A 23,664-nucleotide genomic window follows, 5' to 3' on the forward strand; every position below is an offset into this window, starting at 1 on the left:
CATTTGAATTAGAATGAAGTAACACGAAGACAGTTTGGCCGAGGGGTCTAAGGCGCCAGATTTAGGCTCTGGTCCGAAAGGGCGTGGGTTCAAATCCCACAGCTGTCATTTTTTTGTGTTTTTGTTTAATGAATGTGAAATATGTGATAAATGATTTCATTCTAAAATTCTCCATTTTTGTGTTATGTATTAGTTCGAAATCCAGGAGTAGTCTCACCTAAACATAAATCATAACATTCCTTATTTAATGTTCAACTTCAGGACTTTTCTTCTTCTGTTGGGGTTTAAACACAAGGAACAATTGCTGTATTTGTGACTCATCTCATCCTTATTTGATATTGTTAGATATTTTTTATTATATTCGGTTTATATATTATGTTAGTAGTTGAGTGTGTAGTGTAGCAAGTTAAGTTCACTTTAGGGAAGTAATTATGTATAAACTTGAAACTTATTGTAATATCTTTTTCTTTGTCTATTTTAAGACTACCATCTAGTGTATAATAAAGTCACCAATAATCAACTTGCAATTTCCTCTTCCTAACATTAGTATCAAAGCCACATAAACATAGGGAACAATTAAAGTGACAAGGCATTGGAGAGACTTTATTTTCTTTTTCAAGTGGTGCTGCACATACCATATTTTTTTCTATGCCTTGGCTATTACAGCAAAGAACTGCATTATATTGAAGAAACGAATCTTCCTCTTTTTTTTCGAATAGCAGAACCAGAACTGCAGTAAGCTTAGATAATGGTTACTGGCAATTTTGTTGAAAAAATTCTACGCTCACTCACACCAAAATTTGATTATATGGTGTGCTCAATTGAAGAGTCTAATGATACTGATGAACTCTCCCATGATGAATTTCAAAGTTCCTTGTTAGTTCATAACAAAAGATGAATAGAAGTTCAACAACGGAGGAACAAGCATTGAAGACTTCTACTAATACTCATTCCAATAACTTCAGAGGAAGGGGTACGGTAGAGGTAGAGGACATGGGGGTCGAGGAAATAGAGATTCAAGCAGGAACTTTAAAGACAATCCTCACCGACAACAAGGAAGAGGTAGAATTTATGAAAAGTCTAAGGTAGAGTGTTAGAGATGCAATAAGTTTGGCCAATATGTCTATGAGTGCTACACAGAATTGCCTAACTACAAAGGAAAATGAGAAACGTCTAACTTTGTAGAGAAGAAAGGAGAAGAAACATTGCTGATGACAACTCATGAGAAATTCCAATATGATGTGTGGTATGTTGATACTGGCTATAGCAATCACATGTGTGGAAGTAAGTCATCATTCTCCTATTTAGACGAAAGCTTTTGATCTCAAGTAACTTTTGGTGATTGCTCTACTATAAATGTGATGGAAAAATAAGATAGTAAAATTCAAACCAAGAATGGTTTGATGGAAACCATCTCTAATAAATTTTATGTTCATGACTTGAAAACAAATTTGTTGAGTGCTAGTCAATTGCAGGAAAAAGGTTATATAGTAATCATACAAAAAGATGTTTGTGAGATATATGATCCTATCAGATGAGTCATTGTAGTTGTTAAAATGAGTTCTAACAAGTTGTTTCCTTTGAAGATTCAAAGTGCACAAACTTGCTTAATGAGTGAAGTGAAAGATCCCTTATGGCTTTGGCATTTCCGCTATGGTCACTGTCGTGCCCCGATTTTTTGCTGCACGAACTTATTAGAGTCGCCACTACATTTTTTTCAGTCAAAAATGTAGAAAACTCTTTTGGCCTAATCGCCTTAGGCCTTGGACTTTGATATTCAAATTCGGGAGTCGATTACACACTAGGGAACCCTGGTTGCCCATTTGAACGGTACCCTATTATATTGCATGGACTATTAATTGTGTTATTATTACCCAAAAAAACAATATTTTAATATTATGTCTGACAAAAGTGATTTTGGTCTTACGTATCCTCTTTATGGGAATCAAGACTACGTAGTTCTTTGAGTAGAAAAAAGTTTGTTGGTTGGGTCAATTTTATTTCTTAAAAGAAACATTGAAGTTTAAATATTTTTGAAAAAAAAAAGATATAAGCGAAGCATGACCCCTATGTCCGTTACTGCGCCTCATATTAAAACTTGATTAATGAATTCTAATTTTTTTTTTATTTTAAAAATATTTTTTAGAAAATATGAGTGAAGCATAATAACTCTTATGTCCGATACCGCATCTCATATTAAAATATGGTTAGGAAATTCTAATTTTGTTTTTTATTTTAAAACCCCTTTTCAAAGATATGAGTACACCATACCCCTGATGTCCGATACCGCAACTCATATCAAAACTTGGTTTAAGAAAATTCTAATTAAATGCAAGTTTTAGAAAAAAGGTTATTTTTTAAGAAAAAAAATTATTTTTTCTTTACGATGTGAGATATATTTTGTCACACGAATATGCATTAAAAGATTTTTTATATGTAATTATAAGATAAATAAGATTTCAATGTAAATTAGTAAACAATCCAATTCTCACTACTTATTTATTTTTATAGCATATATACATATTAATTTGAATTGGCATAATTTATTTATCATTACATCATATTTTTATTCTCGCATAAGATTTATATTTTATTACGTAATTATAGGAATAATGAGATTTCAACATAAATTATCAAACAATCCAGTTTAGTGCATTACATATATTGATTTGCACTTGATGTGATTTATTTATCATTATCAAATATCCGAATTTTATATTTTATAGTAAATGCATATTTTAATTTTCATTTGATGTTATTTATTCATCATTTAGAAAAGATCCAAATAAAATCAAATTATACTGCAAATTAATCATCACTATAATTGATTTTTTCTTAATTTTTATTATCAAAAATATTTTTTTCAAATCGTTGATAAAAACATTTATTGAGTAAGATTATGTTTTAAACAAAATTATTGATACAATTTTCAGATGTGAGACTGAACGAAAGAAAATATAAAAGAGATAAACTTGTTGAAGCTTTACTAAAGAGGAGATTCGATGTGGGCAGAAGTAGTGTAGCTTGCCTATGCCTGCTGACATGTTGCAGGCTGGTTGGTGTAGCTGCAAGGAGGAGAGGTGACATACATGTAGCGGATCCTTGAATGTTTGATGGAGTAGGGTGTAGGATCGCGTGATGCACACGACTACACATGATCCAATATGCTTGAATAGGGAGTGATTGGGTGTGTCGCGGTGTATTGAGCCTGAACAATGTTTCGTGCACTGATTGGAATGGAATCACATTTAAATCGATATTAAAAATCTGATTTATGGCATATAATTCAAAATTCGAACTTCTCTTAAAATTTTGAATTTACATATTTCTTATTTTGAATCATTTAAAAAATACTATTTTTTTTATAGAAAATGCCCAAACTATTTTCCTATAAAGTCTAAAATTATTTTAACCCAACGAGTGGGCATGCAATCAAGGTTCTTCGCAATGATTGTGGTGGTGAATACAACTCACAACAATTTTTCATATTTTTGTGACACATATGAAATCAAGAGGCAACCTACATCAACTTACACACTACAACAAAATGGCATTGGAGAAAGGAAGAATAAAAATATCTTGAACATGGGTAACCATTTCGAAGGTGAGTGGAGTGCCAAGAAACTTTTGGCGAGTGAATTGGAGTATTCATTTGCTAGACAGAAGTCCCACATTTGTTGTGAAGAACATGACACCTGCAAAAGCATGGAATGGACACAAGCCTAGTGTCGAGTATCTTAGAATTTTGACTACATTACGCCTATGTTTTAGACCAAAAAAGGAAGAAACTTGATGATAAAAGTGAAAAGTGTGTATTCCTTAGTGTTCGTGAAGCCTCCAAAGCATATAAGTTGTACAACCCTTTCACTAAAAATATTGTGACAAACAGAGATGTCATCTTTGATGAAGAAAAAATTTGGGAATGGAATGTGCAACAACTTACTCCAAATACTTCAGAATTTGGACGTGAAGAAGATGAACAAGAAAATGGGAAGCAGACTTGTACAAATAATTCACAAGTTGAACATGGAGGAGAAGAAAAAAATGCAACTCCAACAAGAGCTGAAACTTCAACATATGCATATGTTGAACCTCATAGAAGTCGCATTCGAAAAAGGCCAACTTGGATGAAAGATTTTGATGTAACTGGAATTAATCAAATTGATGATCATGTTACTCATTTTGTATTATTTTCATATTGTGATCCCACAACTTTTGAGACTGTCGCCAAAGAATAAAAATGGCAAAAAGGCAATGGTTGAAGAAATTGAAGCCATAGTAGGAAACCATACATAGGAACTTGTTGATCTTCCAGATGGACAGAAAATTGTTGGTGTAAAATGGCTTTTCAAAACTAAAAGAAAAGAATATGGTGAAGTTGATAAATATAAGGCAAGATGGTGGCAAAAGGATATAAGCAAGAATATGGTGTGTACTATAAAGAGGTGTACGCTCCGGTTGCAAGACATGATACCATGAGATTGGTGATTGCCATGGCAACTCAAAACTCATAACTTACTTATCAAATGGATGTTAAATCGACATTCCTTCATAGAACCTTGGATGAGCAGATATTTTTTGATCAACCCCCTGGTTATATTAAAGTTGGAAATGAACATAAAGTGTATAGGTTGAAGAAGACACTTTATGGACTAAAACAAGCTCCAATAGCTTAGTATAGTCGAATGGGACATATTTTTTGAAAGAATAATTTAAAAAATGCCCATATGAGCACACACTCTTTGTTAAAATTGGATTTGAAGGAAAAATACTTATTGTTTGCTTATATTTTGATGACCTTATATTTACTAGAAATGATTTGGGAATGTTTGAAAAGTTCAAAAAGTCTATGATTATTGAGTTTGAAATGACTGATCTTGGCTTGATGCATCATTTTCTTGCTATAGAAGTAGTGCAATCAACTAATGAATATTTTATTTCTCAAAAGAAGTATCCCAAGAACTCTTAAACAAGTTTCAGATGCAGGATTGCAATCCTGTAAGTACTCCATTTGAGCATGGCTTGAAGCTAAACAAGGATTTTTAAGGGAAAAAGGTGGATAACACACTATTGAAGCAAATTGTAGATAATATGATGTATTTTAACTGCTACTAGGCCTGATATAATGTATTCTGTCAGCCTAATTAGTAGATACATGGAAAGTCCAACTGAAATGCACCTCTTAGCTACCAAATGAATCATCCATTATCTTTAAGGAACAAAACAACTTGGGCTATTTTTCAAGAAGGGTGAAAAATCAGAATTTATTGGATTTACTGATAGTGACTTTGCAGTGGATCAAGAGGATAGGAGAAGTACTTCGGGCAGTTTTTATGCTTGGAACATGAGTTGTGTCATGGTTATCTAAAAAGCAACCTATAGTCACATCAACTACTGAAGTTGAGTTTGTTGTTGCTTCAACTTGTGTTTGTCAAGCCATTTTGTTGAGGAAAATACTTGAAGAACTACATTTCAAGTAAGAGGAGGCTACTACAATATATTGTGATAATACATCAGTCATCAAACTCTCTAAAAATCCTGTAATTCATGGAAGAAGTAAACATATTGATGTTAAGTACTATTTTTTTAGAGACTTTAACAATGATGGAACAATTGTCTTGAAGTATTGCAGAAATGAAGATCAATTGGCAAACATTTTTACCAAACCTCTCAAAACACCTTCATTTCAAAATTTGTTGGGTGTTCACAAGCTGCAGCAGCATGGTTAATAAACTGAAAATAGAATTTTCAGTTTAAGAAATGGAAGGTAAGATATATTTTTTCTATATTCAGTTTATGTAATATGTTAATGGTTGAGTGTGCAGTAAATAACAAAGGAGAGTTATTATGTATAATCTTAAAACTGATTGTAACCTCTTTTGTTTTGCTTATTTTAAGGTTGTCATCTAGTATATAATGAACACATTAGTTTACAATTTTCTGTTGGTAACATATATTTCATCTATCATAATCTTGGTCTTTATTTGTTCACCAATCCTATCCAAATTTAAATTATCAATTAATTTTTTTTTATAAGTTTTCTTAAAGACTTGATTTAGTTTGGTAAGTTATTATGACACCGAAAATAAAGTCTTCACCTTAAAATCTTTAGAAGCATATCCAAACCTTTTCATTTTTACCCTCATTTTGTAAGACTTATATCAGCATCCTTTTAGACTGAAATATTAAAAAAAATTGAGGCACTCCCTAAACTCCAAACTAAAACACTCCATATTTGTGGTTTAAATGAAGAAGGAGAATGAAGTAAAGTATAATATGATAGAATATAAAATTTATACACTATTAATATAGACTTTTTTCTATATTCTTTTATGCTCTCGCTTTCTTAGATAGAAATATTGCTTAGGACATTGAGCATCGTAGCATGGGTGAAACTATACCTTTTAAAAAATAATATTATCAAACTTTTAAACAACAAAAGCATTACCTAACTAATATATAAAATGACTCGTTTAATTAATTGCATAAACATGCAAGAAACTATATTTAATAGGATAAACATATTCTTTTGAGAAAATGCTCTATATACACATCTAAAATAAAAAGAATCATGTTGGGAGGGGAGAAAATAGATAAAATATAGAATAGATTATGGATAGGTGAGTGATAAAATAGAGAGAAGCTCAACATAAACATCTCATAAGTTTATTAATTATGTTTTATATTGACCAATCTCTTTGTATGTGTTCTATAGAAAAAGGAGGATTAAATCTTACATGAGAGAAATAATATTATTATATTTTGATTGTGCCTTTTAATAACAATGAGAATAAGTTAAATATAATTGAATTAGAATGAAGTAACACGAAGACAGTTTGGCCGAGTGGTCTAAGGCGCCAGATTTAGGCTCTGGTCCGAAAGGGCGTGGGTTCAAATCCCACAGCTGTCATTATTTTTGTTTTTTGTTTAATAAATTCTGCACAAAATGTTAAGTGGCCATGGATCCCCAAGTAAATGTGAATATGCGATAAATGATTTCATTTAAAAAAAATCCGCACTTTTTTGTGTTTATGTACATGTTTTGATATCATATCAATTAAGCTCAAGTATTAAGGTATACGGATCTCAAGTAACTTAAATCATAACATTTCTTTTTAATTTTCAATTCCATTGGGGGAAAATGGTTCATCTGGAGGACTTTTTTTCTTCTTTTGGGGTTAAACACATGGATCAAGTTGCTGTATTTGACTCACCTCATCCTTATTTAATATTTCATCTATAATAGTCTTGGTCTTTATTTGTTCTACTAATCCTAGCCATATGTAAATTATCAATTAAAAATTCTTGATAGTTTAATTTAGTTGGTTAATTTATCACGCATAATAGAAGTAAGTGTTTCAGTTAAAATCTTCAAAAATTTTATATTTCCATGATGAAATAAGGTAATGAAGGGGCTAATAAATGAAAAATAACTTTTTAGTTCATAAGCCTAGCTTATAATTCTTATTTTTATAACTAAAATATCCCTAAATAATTATTTCCTTTCAAAGTATAATTAACAGCACGTTGGTCTAATAACATAAAACAACATTACATCTCAAAATCAAATATTTGATTTCTGAGAGCCAACACTTATTACGAAGGAAGTCGTAGTTAAGATTAGTTCCATACTCTTGGTCGTGCCAGGAATCGGACTTTTAACCTGGTCCTATAGTTTATAAGTCTTCTTCACAGAGAGAACTCACAGAACAAAACCTTGTTCATTTCTATTTCTCCCAACAACGACAATGGCTTTCTCTCAGAAGCTCTCACTCCTCTTCCTCCTAATCGCTCTCTCCTCCTTCTCCTCCACCACTTCCGATTCAAACGACGACGTGGTCGCCGAGCTTCTCTCCCTTCAATCCAGATCCAAATCTGGCGTCATTCACTTCAACGACCAATCCCTTTCTCGTTTCATCTCTTCCGTCAAAACCCCTCGTCCCTATTCTCTTCTCTTCTTCTTCGACGCCGTGCACCTCCACGACAAATCGGAGCTCCACCTCCTCGAACTCCTCAAAGAATTCAACCTCGTTTCATCTTCTTTCATCGCCAACAATATCGATAACCCTGACGCTATCAGTAAGATCTTCTTCTGTCACATTGAATTCAAAGAATCTCAATTCAGTTTCTCACAATTCGGCGTCAACACTCTCCCTCATATTCGCATTGTGGGACCCAATCAGGGTTTCAAGGATTCAGAAGTAATGGAGCAGGGTGATTTCTCTCGTTTTCCTGAATCATTGGTTGAATTTATTGAATCGAAAACGAAACTCTCTGTGGGACCCGTCGTTCGACCTCCTTTTCTATCTAGAAACCAGATCATTCTCATTGTGCTTGGGATCTTGGCTTGGATTCCGTTTTATGCGAAAAGAGTTATCGCGGGTAGAACTCTGTTTCATGACCCGAAAGTTTGGCTAGCGGGTTCTGTGTTTGTTTACTTTTTCAGTGTTTCTGGTTCTATGCATAATATCATAAGGAAGATGCCGATGTTTCTCGCGGATCGCAATGATCCGTCGAAGATTGTGTTCTTTTACCAGGGCTCAGGGATGCAGCTCGGCGCAGAGGGTTTTACTATTGGATTTTTGTACACTGTTGTGGGTTTGTTGTTGGCTTTTTTGACACAGGGGCTTGTGAAGTTGAACAATGTGGCTGTGCAGAGGGTTGCTATGATTTTCGCGCTGTTGGTTTCGTTCTTGGCTGTTAAACAGGTTGTGTTTTTGGACAATTGGAAGACAGGTTATGGGATTCATGGATTTTGGCCTTCTGGTTGGAATTGAGGTTTGCCATTATCATACGATTTCGTTTGTTTTCATCTTTCAATGGATAATTATAAACTTTAGGAAGAATGCTTTATGTTAAGACTCTGCCAGGAATATATGTAACTTGTTACTGCCCTTTTTGTGGTGCACTTGAATTTTAGACAATTTTACGTTATAAAGTTGAATGTCTGCCTTTTGATTATAATCCAGGGGTGTCTATTTTGTTTGGACTTGTTATGTTTCATGTAGGAATTGGATACTGTTGCGTTGCATGTTCGTATAAATGTTCTTCTGAATTGATTGTTATACCGTTACTTGTTAATCATGCTCTTAAAACTGAATATACATAGACCTGTACTGTTGTGCCAGTGTGTGATGGATATTGAAGTAGTTTATAGGATTTGGATGGTTTGATTGTGTAGGGTGTATCCAGGGATGACAAAATCAATTGTTTTTTGTTTAATAAATTCTGCACAAAATGTTAAGTGGCCATGGATCCCCAAGTAAATGTGAATATGCGATAAATGATTTCATTTAAAAAAAATCCGCACTTTTTTGTGTTTATGTACATGTTTTGATATCATATCAATTAAGCTCAAGTATTAAGGTATACGGATCTCAAGTAACTTAAATCATAACATTTCTTTTTAATTTTCAATTCCATTGGGGGAAAATGGTTCATCTGGAGGACTTTTTTTCTTCTTTTGGGGTTAAACACATGGATCAAGTTGCTGTATTTGACTCACCTCATCCTTATTTAATATTTCATCTATAATAGTCTTGGTCTTTATTTGTTCTACTAATCCTAGCCATATGTAAATTATCAATTAAAAATTCTTGATAGTTTAATTTAGTTGGTTAATTTATCACGCATAATAGAAGTAAGTGTTTCAGTTAAAATCTTCAAAAATTTTATATTTCCATGATGAAATAAGGTAATGAAGGGGCTAATAAATGAAAAATAACTTTTTAGTTCATAAGCCTAGCTTATAATTCTTATTTTTATAACTAAAATATCCCTAAATAATTATTTCCTTTCAAAGTATAATTAACAGCACGTTGGTCTAATAACATAAAACAACATTACATCTCAAAATCAAATATTTGATTTCTGAGAGCCAACACTTATTACGAAGGAAGTCGTAGTTAAGATTAGTTCCATACTCTTGGTCGTGCCAGGAATCGGACTTTTAACCTGGTCCTATAGTTTATAAGTCTTCTTCACAGAGAGAACTCACAGAACAAAACCTTGTTCATTTCTATTTCTCCCAACAACGACAATGGCTTTCTCTCAGAAGCTCTCACTCCTCTTCCTCCTAATCGCTCTCTCCTCCTTCTCCTCCACCACTTCCGATTCAAACGACGACGTGGTCGCCGAGCTTCTCTCCCTTCAATCCAGATCCAAATCTGGCGTCATTCACTTCAACGACCAATCCCTTTCTCGTTTCATCTCTTCCGTCAAAACCCCTCGTCCCTATTCTCTTCTCTTCTTCTTCGACGCCGTGCACCTCCACGACAAATCGGAGCTCCACCTCCTCGAACTCCTCAAAGAATTCAACCTCGTTTCATCTTCTTTCATCGCCAACAATATCGATAACCCTGACGCTATCAGTAAGATCTTCTTCTGTCACATTGAATTCAAAGAATCTCAATTCAGTTTCTCACAATTCGGCGTCAACACTCTCCCTCATATTCGCATTGTGGGACCCAATCAGGGTTTCAAGGATTCAGAAGTAATGGAGCAGGGTGATTTCTCTCGTTTTCCTGAATCATTGGTTGAATTTATTGAATCGAAAACGAAACTCTCTGTGGGACCCGTCGTTCGACCTCCTTTTCTATCTAGAAACCAGATCATTCTCATTGTGCTTGGGATCTTGGCTTGGATTCCGTTTTATGCGAAAAGAGTTATCGCGGGTAGAACTCTGTTTCATGACCCGAAAGTTTGGCTAGCGGGTTCTGTGTTTGTTTACTTTTTCAGTGTTTCTGGTTCTATGCATAATATCATAAGGAAGATGCCGATGTTTCTCGCGGATCGCAATGATCCGTCGAAGATTGTGTTCTTTTACCAGGGCTCAGGGATGCAGCTCGGCGCAGAGGGTTTTACTATTGGATTTTTGTACACTGTTGTGGGTTTGTTGTTGGCTTTTTTGACACAGGGGCTTGTGAAGTTGAACAATGTGGCTGTGCAGAGGGTTGCTATGATTTTCGCGCTGTTGGTTTCGTTCTTGGCTGTTAAACAGGTTGTGTTTTTGGACAATTGGAAGACAGGTTATGGGATTCATGGATTTTGGCCTTCTGGTTGGAATTGAGGTTTGCCATTATCATACGATTTCGTTTGTTTTCATCTTTCAATGGATAATTATAAACTTTAGGAAGAATGCTTTATGTTAAGACTCTGCCAGGAATATATGTAACTTGTTACTGCCCTTTTTGTGGTGCACTTGAATTTTAGACAATTTTACGTTATAAAGTTGAATGTCTGCCTTTTGATTATAATCCAGGGGTGTCTATTTTGTTTGGACTTGTTATGTTTCATGTAGGAATTGGATACTGTTGCGTTGCATGTTCGTATAAATGTTCTTCTGAATTGATTGTTATACCGTTACTTGTTAATCATGCTCTTAAAACTGAATATACATAGACCTGTACTGTTGTGCCAGTGTGTGATGGATATTGAAGTAGTTTATAGGATTTGGATGGTTTGATTGTGTAGGGTGTATCCAGGGATGACAAAATCAATGCAGCGAGTGTTCCTTCTGCATAAAGATTGTCAAAAAACTATATGTAGGATCCATTCCCTATGTGTTTTGCACATTATCATGTATTATTAAATTCATTACTCTTTTATTTGATATGTAAGTATAGGTTTCAGTTCATTACCATGAAGGAATGAGAGGACAAAGACACATTTGCTCCCGCCTCCCAGCACCTTCAGCTCCCTTCTTTATTTCTTTGGTGTTACTCTCAAACAAATCTGCCCATTTTTTAAGATAGCACTAGCTTTCCAAGGTTGCATATCAGTATATCACCGACCCACATGATGTGATCATTCTTCACTCTTTGCCCCTGCTCTTTAGTATTATTGATTGCGAAAAAGTCACTTGACTAATAGCAGCTCAACCCCCACCAAATAGAGGTTTAACCCATCTTTGAAACCCAGAAAGGCCTTATAGAAAAGTCATGTATTGTCCCAACCATTATAAATTGTGGTTGCAATTTTGGTGGCAGCGTAGTTGCATTTCTCATCATTGTGAACAATTTTGGGGAAATGCGGTTGCAATGCCTTTGCATGGACTACTAAAGCTGCAATTGCGGGTATGACCACAATTTAAAGGCTTGGCTCTAGCCCTTCATAAAAGATAGTGAATCATATTGTTTTTTTTCGTTTTTTAGTAGCTCTGCAAGGCATGGCACCCCTATTCTCCCTCTCAGAGATCATTCATGTCAAAATTTTCAAATTGAACACTAATATTAGCATAATCAGGTAGCTCTTATTTGGAAGCAATTCAAATTGAGAATATATACATTTCTTCCATTAGCAGTGGAGATTGGTGGTTGGAGGCAAAATCCTTGGAGAGTGAATTGTGCAGTTGTGCTAACATCACAGAGAAGCCAACTTTCCTGCAGATTTGCTAGCAAGGGCTAGCTGTGTTGTTGAGTCAAGATTTCATGGTTCTTTCTTTGCCTTGGTTATTTCCCTTTTCTTCCAATGTTCCAAAACCCCCTCTCCATCTTATTTTCATATATTATTCTAAATATTATATTAGTCTTCATGCATATCATTGAAGTACTAATTTTTTTTCGAGTGATGTGAAATTTACAAAGGGATATATATAAGAGATCGAAAGTGTTCAGCATTTAAAATTTTAAATACAACCAAAATGGACTTTTACTCTGTGAACATGTTTCAATCCAAGATGGAGTAATGTAGTTTTTCCAAAACTTTAGAGAATGAAAACACAATGCCTCTAATCTCTATGGGGATACTCATCTGTTGTCTCACTCCTTTGTGCTTCTTCATTTGTCAGGAGATGTGATCGGCCAGAAAAATATTTAATAATTACAATTTTAACTTAAATAATTTTTTATAACCAATCAAAGGTAATAGTATATGATGTGACACAAAAAGCTGGACAACATATGTGCTCCCTCTCTTTCTCAGCCACAGTGAATAGATGTCCATTGTTCTCCACACGTCTATGAAAACTGAAATTTGCACCTGCATACACAACCCATGTTGACTAGCATGTCAAGTTTAAAAACAAAGTACCCCCGTGATTATTTATCTCTTTTTGTCCTCTCTTGCTTACAAAATAGGTCCAACATTTTATATGAATTTAACACGTATCATGCAATACAGAACTTTCTCATGTCTTTTGTTTGTCTAAGGAGAAGGCAAATACTTATATTTACTGAAAAAATAGCTGTAAAAGAATACTAACCATTGGGTGATATGCAAACACCCTAGAATCTTTTCCACATAGAACCTAGTCTATTTGGTGATGCAACAAAGTACAAGATATTTGTTTTTTCTCCCCAAAATAAGGTGATCACATATGTTCTTTCGTCACTTCATATACTTAAGTTTTGTGATTAGACAAAACACACAATAAATTAAAAAAATTAAAAAATTTAAGATGAAATTATACTCACATCCCTTAAGTTTTAATGAAATTACATAAATCAGACTTTTTTAAAACATACACAAACCACCCCTAATCATACATATATATTACACTGACTACCTGTAAGAGAGAGATAAGTGTAATTTCTTAAATAAAAATGCTGACGGATGTAATTAAGTCAAACAAAATATGGTATATTGTGAAGACAAATATAAAAGTCGGTAACTATTCATTATTCTGGTTAGTTACATTATAGTATGAAAGTAATTTAAACATTTCCTTAAACTTAATGATTTAGTTTGTAATGAATAAAACATAATGAATATACATCAAATTTTACACTATTTGGACTTGTTTTCACAATATACTATATTTTGTTTGACTTAATTACACTCGTCACTATTTTTGTTTAAGAAATTACACTTACTCTCTTACAAGGCTTACAATGATGATAGTCAGTGTAATGTATATTTGTAATTAGAGATGATTTATGTAGGTTTTAAGAAATTACACTTATCTCTCTTACACTCAAAATTTAATACATAAAATTTTAACAATTCACGTTCAAATATATTTGATATATGAAGTTTGACAAAATGTAAGATAATGATTTTTTATTATGTGAACAGGGAGTCAGGATTATCCTAAAATTATGCAAAATTGTAGATTTAGTATACAACACATTCTCTACCACACAAATTAAAGATGATTCTAGCTAGAAAGTCATATATAATATGAGCTTTATTAAATATAAAAACTATTCAATATTTTGCTTACTTAGTATGTAGAATGATTATTTGAATGATGATGAATTATTTTATATAGAAATATACTTTGTTGGTGAATCTGACAAAGTAGAAAAAATAGAGAATGTTTTCCTTATAAAGTAATTATAGATTCGGCCCATTAATAATGTCCCTTTCAAGACGCTTGTGAAGGCATACCACGTGATGATGTAGTTAAATTTGTAAATATGATTTTAATGTCACTTATGTGTTTTTTCAAGTATATCAGGTTGAGCATTCAGGTTCATACCATGACCTTGATATTGCAAATAGTATAGAGCTCAAGAAGGTTGTCATAAATATTGATTTTCATAAAAAAATGTTGTTCATTCTCTAGAATTGTCGTGTATGTCTCACTTCAACCTAAATTATGCATCAAATTCTCATTCACGGTTTTACATGCAATAATAATTGTATTATCGGGTTTGTCTGCGAGTTAAATTTTGGAGGAAAAAAAAAATTTAAAATCATTTCACAAGTGTATATTTCACGACTTTGAGGTCTACCATTAACATCCTCCCTCCAAAAACTAACTCACGAGTCTTCTTTTTATCATTTTCTATTGTGATTATTATATCATTTCTAATAGGAAAATACAAATTAATGTGAGACTCTCAATATGGTTTTGATTATGTAACAAGAAAGGTATATAAGCTCTGTCTCCTATCAAGAACAACTGGAGCAACAACGTGCCTTCAACCATTCTGATAAATATGCCAACAAAGCAAGTAAATTTGAGTATAAGAGATGCTAAGTATACATATCCTTTATGAGAATATATATTTCTTTTCAGATTTGGAAAGAAAACACACACTATTATTATACTAAAGCCATAACAATTGTATTAAAAATGTCAATAAATATTAATTTTCAGGTAGCTATGTTAATATATCGAAGTTAATATGCTATGCTTGTTATGTACAAATGTATATATATCATAGTAATTTCCTTACAACAGCTTAGCAAATGATTCTTATTTTCACATCTGTATTTCTCAATCCGTAATTTCCTTAAATTATTTTGTTTTGATTTCAAACTATATATACCTCTCGATTGTAGTTTCAACCTTAATCTATAGTTTTTTTTATATAAGGAGATTACAATTCAGGAATACTCTGAAAAATAAAAAAAGAGTTGGTGGAAATTTATATATGGTATAAGTGTGTGTAAACTATAAATATTGGAAATATTTTAAAAAAATCATTTCTTTTTCAAGGACAAGTGGAACCTAATTTTTATTGCATTTAATTCAATGACCTATTTTTAGTATAGCTAAATTTGGGAAAAGAATCCTCGTTGAAAGATATTATATTTTTTTTTCAAATTAAGAATCTTATTATATCTAAAAGATTAAAGTATCACACCAACTTTTTTCTTTTGTTTTCCCAACCCTCTTCTATGAAAATGAATATTGTATAGTACCAAAAAATTAAGACATTATTGTATGAAAAAATGGCATCATCTATCATCTATATTTAACTACTATTGATTCTTCAAAAAAATATTCAAATAAATAATAAATCATATTGTAATTAATATAAATCTATATACTCTCAATCAAAATCTTTATACTATCTGCTTTTGCCTTAAAAATATTATTTAATTGTATCTAAATCACAATTTTATCATTTGTTCTTGATCTGCTTCCCAAAAGATACTTACCCTGTTTTAATCTCTGAACTCTCAACACCAATAAGTGTACTCTTCAGCCTTTTCTTAATAAACAAAACAAATCAAATATTGAATATTCTTCCATTCTCGAATCTTTGTCCCATATATTTAAACCAACCTTTCTCTTCTCTCTCACCATTCATTCATTCATTCATTCACAAGTTTATAAATTTCCATTCATGGATACCCACCTTCTATTCTCTTCCTCCACTTAGAACTTCAACCTTTTTTATATACTCTATCTTTCCCATGTTTCACTTCAACTTGCACTTTATACCCATCACTTAAAATCTCAGCTTTTCATAAACCCCTTAGTTCTACTTGGAAATAGACAAAGATAGATACTTTAATTTCCATACATGAGTTCTAGAATGATGATGAAAGCTCAGAAATATTCATCATAATACTCTTGAGGTATTGTATTGTTTTTTTCCCTTATCTTCTTTCTGGAACTTCTCATCTAAGTTTTTTAAGTTTGTTAGTATTATTAAGAATCAATTTGAAAATGAAGTCTTCACATTCACGACCAATAAAAAAATCATTTTTTTTTATCTAATGTATATGCAGGTGCCAATCTTCATACACAGGAAACCAAAAAGTGATTCCTGAATCACATGCAATGAAGCCTTAGCCTATACTCTGCACCTTTTGTGAACTGAGTATTGTATATAACAAAATTCCATTTTGTGACAGGCCAAATCATTTCATACATCATTATTAGACTTGTGATCTCTACCATGGCAACCAAGTTTAAAGGAATCTACAAGAGTTTCAAACATATCACTCAAATATTTGGTAATTTTTTTATATCTTTGTACACCCCTTAATCAATGTATTTATTTTCCTATGTATAAAATATCAATTTGGTTTCCAAGATTATACAAAAATGTCAATTTAATCATCTACTTCGCACATTAGAGATCGAATTGAGTGAGTTCGAAGGACCAAAATGACATTTTACTCATTTTCTCGCGGCGAAGATGTGATGTGGGTGTTGTTTATGCAGTTGTGAAGGAGAGGGAGATGGAAATTGGGTATCCAACAGATGTTAAGCATGTGGCTCACATTGGATTGGATGGTCTTTCAGGGAGTGAACCCAGTTGGGTATGTAGCTTATGTGGTTTAAGTGTACTTTATCTCTCTATTTCTGTTACAACTATATAGGATCATATGTTTCATCATTTTGTCTATTCCTTTGTTGTTGTTTTTGTATGCAGATGAATGATTTTGAAACAGCTAATTTTTCAACTTCACTGGGCAACTTGGGTGGAGTAAGGGACCCTAATCCTAAGGATATGTATACATCATGGTCCTCTCAAGGTATGCTTGAGTCAAGTGTTGTTTTTGGCTTCCAAATATGGTTGTATTAAATATTGATATCTTGTATTAATGTGGAACTATCATTCTTTCTAACCTGAATAATACAAACACATGTTTTTCACGGGTCAAATAGTAAAAGGGGAATGTGTATTTGATTATTATTGTCCCTTGAATGTTTGTGGATAAAATTTGAGGCTTGAAAAGGATATCTAGATTCTTTATTTAAATGGAGTTGTTTGATTGTATTAAATTTAGTGCACAACTATGATCTATAAGAACATGGCTTTTTGGTTTATAGGTTTTCTAAATATTCATTGGTTGAACCCTTTGAACAGACTTTGAAGAATCCAGAGGAAAGAAACCTACACCAAATACTTACAATTGCATTCCATCTTCAGGGGCTTCTCATGTTCCAAAGAAGCCCAAGCGAAAGAAGGTTAAGTCAACTTCCTTTTCTGAGACATTTTCTGTTATATCAAGACTACAATCATCAAGAACAATGAAGTCAAAGGATAGATATAGTGAGAGTGAAACAACACCAATTGCTCAAGCATAGCAGGTTCTAGATGTGAAGTTAGTGACAGAAAAAAGATTTGGCATTGTGAATAGTAGACCATGCACTTATGTTGAAACTCATTGTGGAAGAAAGAAAATAGAAATTGGTGTGGAAGTTTGACCGGTATTTAGTAGAACACCAAATTGTGAATGGGCTTAGAAGGACACAGTGAAAAACAAAAGTTGAATTGTCAATTTTCTTAGAGGTTTGTTTGTGAGTTGAATTTTAAAGGGAAACGAAAAGCTTGAGGACTATGAAATAAACTACTGAGATGACTCTTAAACTTTTTCTTTCCTTTGTTTTCGCTCCAAAACATAACTCTCGAACAGACGCTAATAGTTTTTTTTCCTACGGTAAAAGTCAGAAGCCAGATATGTAAGCATATGTGGAATATAGTATCTACCCAAAAATATGGTGAAAATGGTATATTATGATAGACTTGAGAAAGGGGAAGGGTTGTCCATATTATTAGTTGTTACTTGTTAGCCATCTTTGACTTGGATAAATTTGCACCTCATATTTTTCTGATATTATCTAATAATATTGAGATAAGTAGGTAATGTTATTAATAAGGAATTTATAATTACAACTTATAGGCACTTGTGTTGCTTATAATAATGCATGGTTGATTCATAGAGAATGCATTGTTCATAGTCGAACTTTTCATTCACTGACACAGCAAAACAATGGAATGAAAGCAATTACAAAACAATATGAGCAAAGGCACAGAAATAACCAGCACATCTAATTTATTCAAAGCATGAAACTAATATCAAATCTTTTCATTCTGTCTCATCCATGCATGAGTTCTAATCATTTATTTTTATTACTTTCATTCTGTCTCATCCATGCATGATTGATAGTATATGCTGTTGGATGGTGCACTGTTGATATACACCTCATTGATATTAAATATGTAATAATTATATATATTTTATCTGTTTAAATTTAAATGACTTAAAATGTTACCTAGATGTGAAATAAAATAAAATTAAATGGAGGAAGAAAGTTAAAAACTTGTTGGTTATTTAAGGAGAGAAAATTACCCTACAAAAGTCTCACACACTCGCAGTCACGAAGCAAATGCAACACTGTTTCTGGTTCACTTAAACACAAATGATAGGTTGGATCTTCTTCATTATTAGATTTCCATCTAACTAGCCCTATGTATAGTCATATTTTGGTGGGTTGGGACCCCCCTTCATTTGGTTGGTTCAAATGTAACATGGATGAATCTGTTAGAAAGACAACTAACATGGCGAGTTGCGGTTGAGTTTGTACAAATGACTCAGGAAAGTAGATGTTTAGTTTTTCCGATAACTTGGGAGCTTCTAATGTCTTATGGGCTAATCTTTGGGACATTTATCCCGCTCTTACTCTAGCATGGAGTAAAGGTTTGACGAAAGTAATTCCTGATAGTGATTACGAAATGATTGTCAACTTGGTTAATAATGGTTGTAACGATCTTCATCCATATACTTCAATGAAAGTGGTTAGAGCATGATGGGAAAGGGATTGAACAACTTAATGTGTTCATATTCACACATAAACAAACTAGGTAGCAAATTTTATGGCGAATATGTCTCATTATCATCTTACCCCAATTATGTGTAGGGATATTCTCTTATTTCGTTGTACAATAATGTATTTATGTAGAATTGTTTTAGTGTAACTTCTTCGAGTTTCTTCCCTTCCTAATAACGACTTTTTTATCTTTTATCTTCTTGTCGATGAACTCAAAAATAAAACTCAGTAAATCCCTATCTTCTTATCGATGAACAAAAAAGGTGAGTTCTTTATCTACCAACCTCTCCTTCAAAATATTAGAGATAAAAGAAAACAGAAGCGTTATGTAATAATCATCTCAAAGTCTTCTGAATATAGTTAAAATATATAGGTTTGGCATTTTCAACCAGAAGCTGCTAAGAAAATAAAAGAAGATATTTTTTTTTTCCAAATTATGAAAATTATTCATGTTTCTTGTGAATGCACTTTCTGTATAAACAAATTACTTGACATTTTTGCCTAGCTCCAGCTTTGCTTTAATTTCATGGAGAAAAAAAGTATATATATTTATTTGGATGTGTGACTATTCATTTTACTCTATACATCACATACACAATGTATTATAGTTCTTTAATTTGGACTTTAATTTTATCATGCCAAGGTTTTCAGCTTTGTCTCTGTATTGTGGATTAAAATAGATTTGAGGTATATTATCCAATACCAGATCTCCAAATCATTAGTGAAATCTTAAAGCAAGGAAAGAGACTAATACTGTGTGTGGTCCAATTGTTTGTACCTCGAAAACCAATGATTTATAATGGTATAGTTAAGGTCTATACTCTATAGTGATAACGATGCCAATGCATGGTATAAACATGTGTGTATAAAAGCATGCACGTGTAGCTTTCTATTAAACATGGAGAATAGGTTTAGTGTACCAAAATTGAGTCGGTTGTCCCCAATTTGTGTTCTCAATTATGTCTTCATTCAATTAGAAAATGATACTCAATTAAAAAGAAAAGTAATAAAAATGTAAACTAACATTTTATATTATTTATTGGAATTTGATTGACAAACGTGAAGACGTGTTCTTTTTTTTTTAATCAGCAATGAAAACTTTATTAATCAAGAGATAAAATATTAGGAGAACAAGTGGTACTTCTATCCACCGAATCTCTGAAATTAACAAAGAGAAAGACAAGTTGATGGATGTCTCATCCAATCAACATAAGAGTAAGAAAAGAAAGGAAAGCGGGCAATAATCAGGTTCCAGGAATGCAGAAAAATAAGCTCCACCATCTCCTCTATTTGGAACCTCAAGTATAGTCCAAATTGTGACAAACCAAAGAGCCACCCATAATTGTTTTTTTTCCTTCTCCAACCCTATCATGTTTTCATTAGATGCAAAGAGAGTCATTACATCATTATGAATGATAGATATAAGACCAAATCAAGAATAAAGCTTTTGCCAAACAAGATAGGATGTTGAACAAGAAAAAAACAAGTGACTAGTAGTTTCTTCCAACTCACCCCAAAGAGAACAAATAAGGGGATCTTGCATAGATAATCCACCTCTATGACAAAGGTTCACTTTAGTTGGTACCCCATCCAAAGCAATTCTCCACACTAAACATTTCATCTTTGTTGGAACATTAGAAGCCCAAAGCCTCTTAAAGAAAACAATGTCCTGACTTCCTTCCACATGATGCAAAGATTGATAAGCACTCCTGACCGAGTATTGCCCACTTATATCATGAATCCAAGTCCAAGAATCAGCAGTATGTTGTTTAGACAACACGGATATCTTCCTTCTAGTGCACCAGCACACTCATATAGTTGCATGCTTATCCATTTTGGTAGTGAAAGCCAAAGGGTATACATTTATGCCAGAAACTTAAAAAGGATCCACCCCATTTCCTTTTAGAGTACAACTTTTGCTTAGGTAACTTTTTTAATAAATAAAAATAATATTGATTAATTATCACTTTATGATACTAACATACTTTGTTATGTTTTGAATTACATCATCAAGCAACATAGAACATTTTCCAATACTATAGGTCACATATATATGCATGGGTGTTCACTTTCCTATGTGGATTTATGATTTCATGAAGGACATAATGTTATGCATAACCAATTAATGCATGAATTAGTTGTCTTCTCCATATATGTCCCCTTTGTGCATGTGTCCGTAGTTGGGGGTGGTGGTGGGGTCTAGGGTTCTAAATTAAAGAAAGGGTGGAATGCTTTTTTATTACAAAAAGTTGTTCCTTTTGTTGGGTGACGCCATGGCAGGTTAGACCCACCAAGAATGGGGAAAGATCTCTCTTTTTCCAAATTAACCCCAATATATATTTTGTTAAAGACTAAATTAATTTGGGTCCATGATGCAATAGATGTTGTAATATTATATATAGTTGAGAGTTTTTATAATTGTATAACTTAAAGCATAAACCATCTTATTTTTCTTAATTCACTCACTCTAATATAATTAATCATTTTATGTGTATTTGGTGTTAGACTCAACTAGAAAATATGAATCATATTTTTTCTCTTGTTAATTTTTTTATTGAACTTGTTAGCTTTTCTATGATTGGTTGAAGCTCATGGTGGTGTTACCTTCAATCGGATTTTTTGTAACATTTTCTGTCAATTAAGGATCAGTTATTGAAAGAAATTTGTTCTGTACTTTGGATAAATTGTATTTAGTTCCTTTGAAAGTGTACGTAGAAATGACATCATCTTTAACAAAAAAACATGTATGAAAGAATGGATGGATTTGATAGATAAAGTTCAATTCTTGAATATGGATTAAAGGAAGACACAGAGGCACAATCATGTTTTTGTTTGAATAATTTTCTAATCTGATTTTGAGGAATGTTGTTAGTAAGTCATTTTGTCTTGGGTTATGGTTTTGTTTTTATTATTTTTCCTGTTGGATTTTCTTGTTTTATATTATTTTCTAATTTTGTTCCCCATTTAATAAAGTTTTACATATAAAAAATCAATCATTTTATTGTTCAATAATAGCACATTTTTTGTTTCATTGAAAGAAGTGAGAATGGAAGTGCAATTCCCATTCAAAAGTTGCATAATACTCATTGAGTTATCCATTTGTGGAAAAGCTTATCCATACAAGCTGACCCATCTAATTAAGAAACGGTTAAACAATAACAACAATGGAAAATCCCTCCAATGCAAAATATGTTATTGTTGGAGAAAGTTGCCTACGTGAAGTTCATCCTTTTTAATAATCTTTTCCTATGCTTAACAAACAAGAAAACCAACCCATTCTTTTGCAAAGAGGCCATGAATTTCATGAATGAAGATCATCTATCCCACTTTTTATGGCTTATTGTGTCCTAAGCTAATTGAAAGTTGACATATACTTAAAAAAAATCAAAAAACATTTTTTGTGTGTTATTAATGAGATTTGATTGGTTTGAGACAAGAAAATAGTGATATTTGAGGACAAAAGATCCCCATTCGAATTCATAATGGGACGTGCTTTCAAATTTCATTTGTGCTCCTTTCATTCACTTATGTTCTTTGCTTTTACAAATGGCACAATATTAAGGTTTTATATTTGCATTGTGGATTAGATCAAATCCAACGACTTCGTCCACACAATAATCTTTTATTTTGTGTTTAGTTCTAATCAACGACATCAGCAATGTGTTTAGTTATATCTTAAAGCGTAAAGATTAAAATATGCATGCAATCAAATTATATTCAATAAATGATTTCATGATATACTTTATGAACTTTTTAGTACACTCACTTTAGTAAATTAAGTGTGTAGATATAATTTTACTTTTTCACTTGAAAACTAAATTTAGAGTTTAGAGGATCCTTTTCATTATTCCTAGATTGACAGATATGCCAAATAATAACACTTCCATCTTCCACGCCCACGTTGAGATTCATAGATGCAAGGGTTTTGTGGTAGATAATATAAGAACATACATAAACAAAACCCCTTCATACACATGTACACTGTCACCTCCTCGAGTCGGTTCGGCTCGGGTTGAAATTTTGAAAAAAAGTTATGATGGATGAAGGCAGGACAGAAGAAAAATTGGTAGTTGGGTCCATATGTATATATCACCATGTCTGATGTGATATATGAGTTGATTGGATGCTACAAGTCCACTTAAGATTCATGCATGTATGATATAAAATCAACTCACTAAATACTTTAGTATCTTGAGAGTAATTCTCAAAAGTCAACTAAGTTGGTGAAACGTCAAATATAGTTGTCTTGACTCAAATCCCAGAAATTATGCACTCTCTCCATTAATCCCTTTTAGAAAAATTGCATATAAAAAAGATGTTAAGAGTAATCATATATTTGGTTGAGAGTTTTTTTTGTCTAAGTCTTTATTCTAAAAAGTAGCAGACCTTCACATTTTTATATTTAACTTATAGTTTGGGTTGAG

At 32.6% G+C, this 23,664-nt stretch overlaps 3 protein-coding genes and 2 non-coding genes across 6 annotated transcripts; all 5 read left to right on the plus strand.

Moving 5' to 3' along the window:
• Positions 29-108, plus strand: TRNAL-UAG. The gene has a single exon. It is a non-coding gene; the product is annotated as a tRNA-Leu (tRNA).
• TRNAL-UAG lies at positions 6,831-6,910 on the plus strand. The gene has a single exon. It is a non-coding gene; the product is annotated as a tRNA-Leu (tRNA).
• On the plus strand, positions 7,693-9,065 carry LOC109354824 (probable dolichyl-diphosphooligosaccharide--protein glycosyltransferase subunit 3B). Its single transcript, XM_019597572.1, has one exon. It carries the CDS (start codon positions 7,749-7,751, stop codon positions 8,775-8,777), a length of 1,029 nt encoding a protein of 342 aa, XP_019453117.1. The 5' UTR covers positions 7,693-7,748; the 3' UTR covers positions 8,778-9,065.
• On the plus strand, positions 9,982-11,356 carry LOC109354812 (probable dolichyl-diphosphooligosaccharide--protein glycosyltransferase subunit 3B). Its single transcript, XM_019597558.1, has one exon. It carries the CDS (start codon positions 10,040-10,042, stop codon positions 11,066-11,068), a length of 1,029 nt encoding a protein of 342 aa, XP_019453103.1. The 5' UTR covers positions 9,982-10,039; the 3' UTR covers positions 11,069-11,356.
• LOC109354088 (CRIB domain-containing protein RIC10-like) lies at positions 15,946-17,923 on the plus strand. Of its 2 annotated transcripts, none has more exons than XM_019596443.1 (5): positions 15,946-16,254; positions 16,408-16,635; positions 16,847-16,944; positions 17,058-17,160; positions 17,496-17,923. In XM_019596443.1, exons 2-5 carry the CDS (start codon positions 16,578-16,580, stop codon positions 17,714-17,716), a joined length of 480 nt encoding a protein of 159 aa, XP_019451988.1. In that variant the 5' UTR covers positions 15,946-16,254; positions 16,408-16,577; the 3' UTR covers positions 17,717-17,923. The 2 variants fall into 2 exon arrangements, with proteins under 2 accessions (XP_019451988.1, XP_019451989.1); XM_019596444.1 differs by having other exon boundaries at positions 16,534-16,635.

Source organism: Lupinus angustifolius, chromosome LG08 (genome assembly GCF_001865875.1).
Source record: "Lupinus angustifolius cultivar Tanjil chromosome LG08, LupAngTanjil_v1.0, whole genome shotgun sequence".
In the NCBI taxonomy this organism is placed as follows: domain Eukaryota; kingdom Viridiplantae; phylum Streptophyta; class Magnoliopsida; order Fabales; family Fabaceae; genus Lupinus; species Lupinus angustifolius.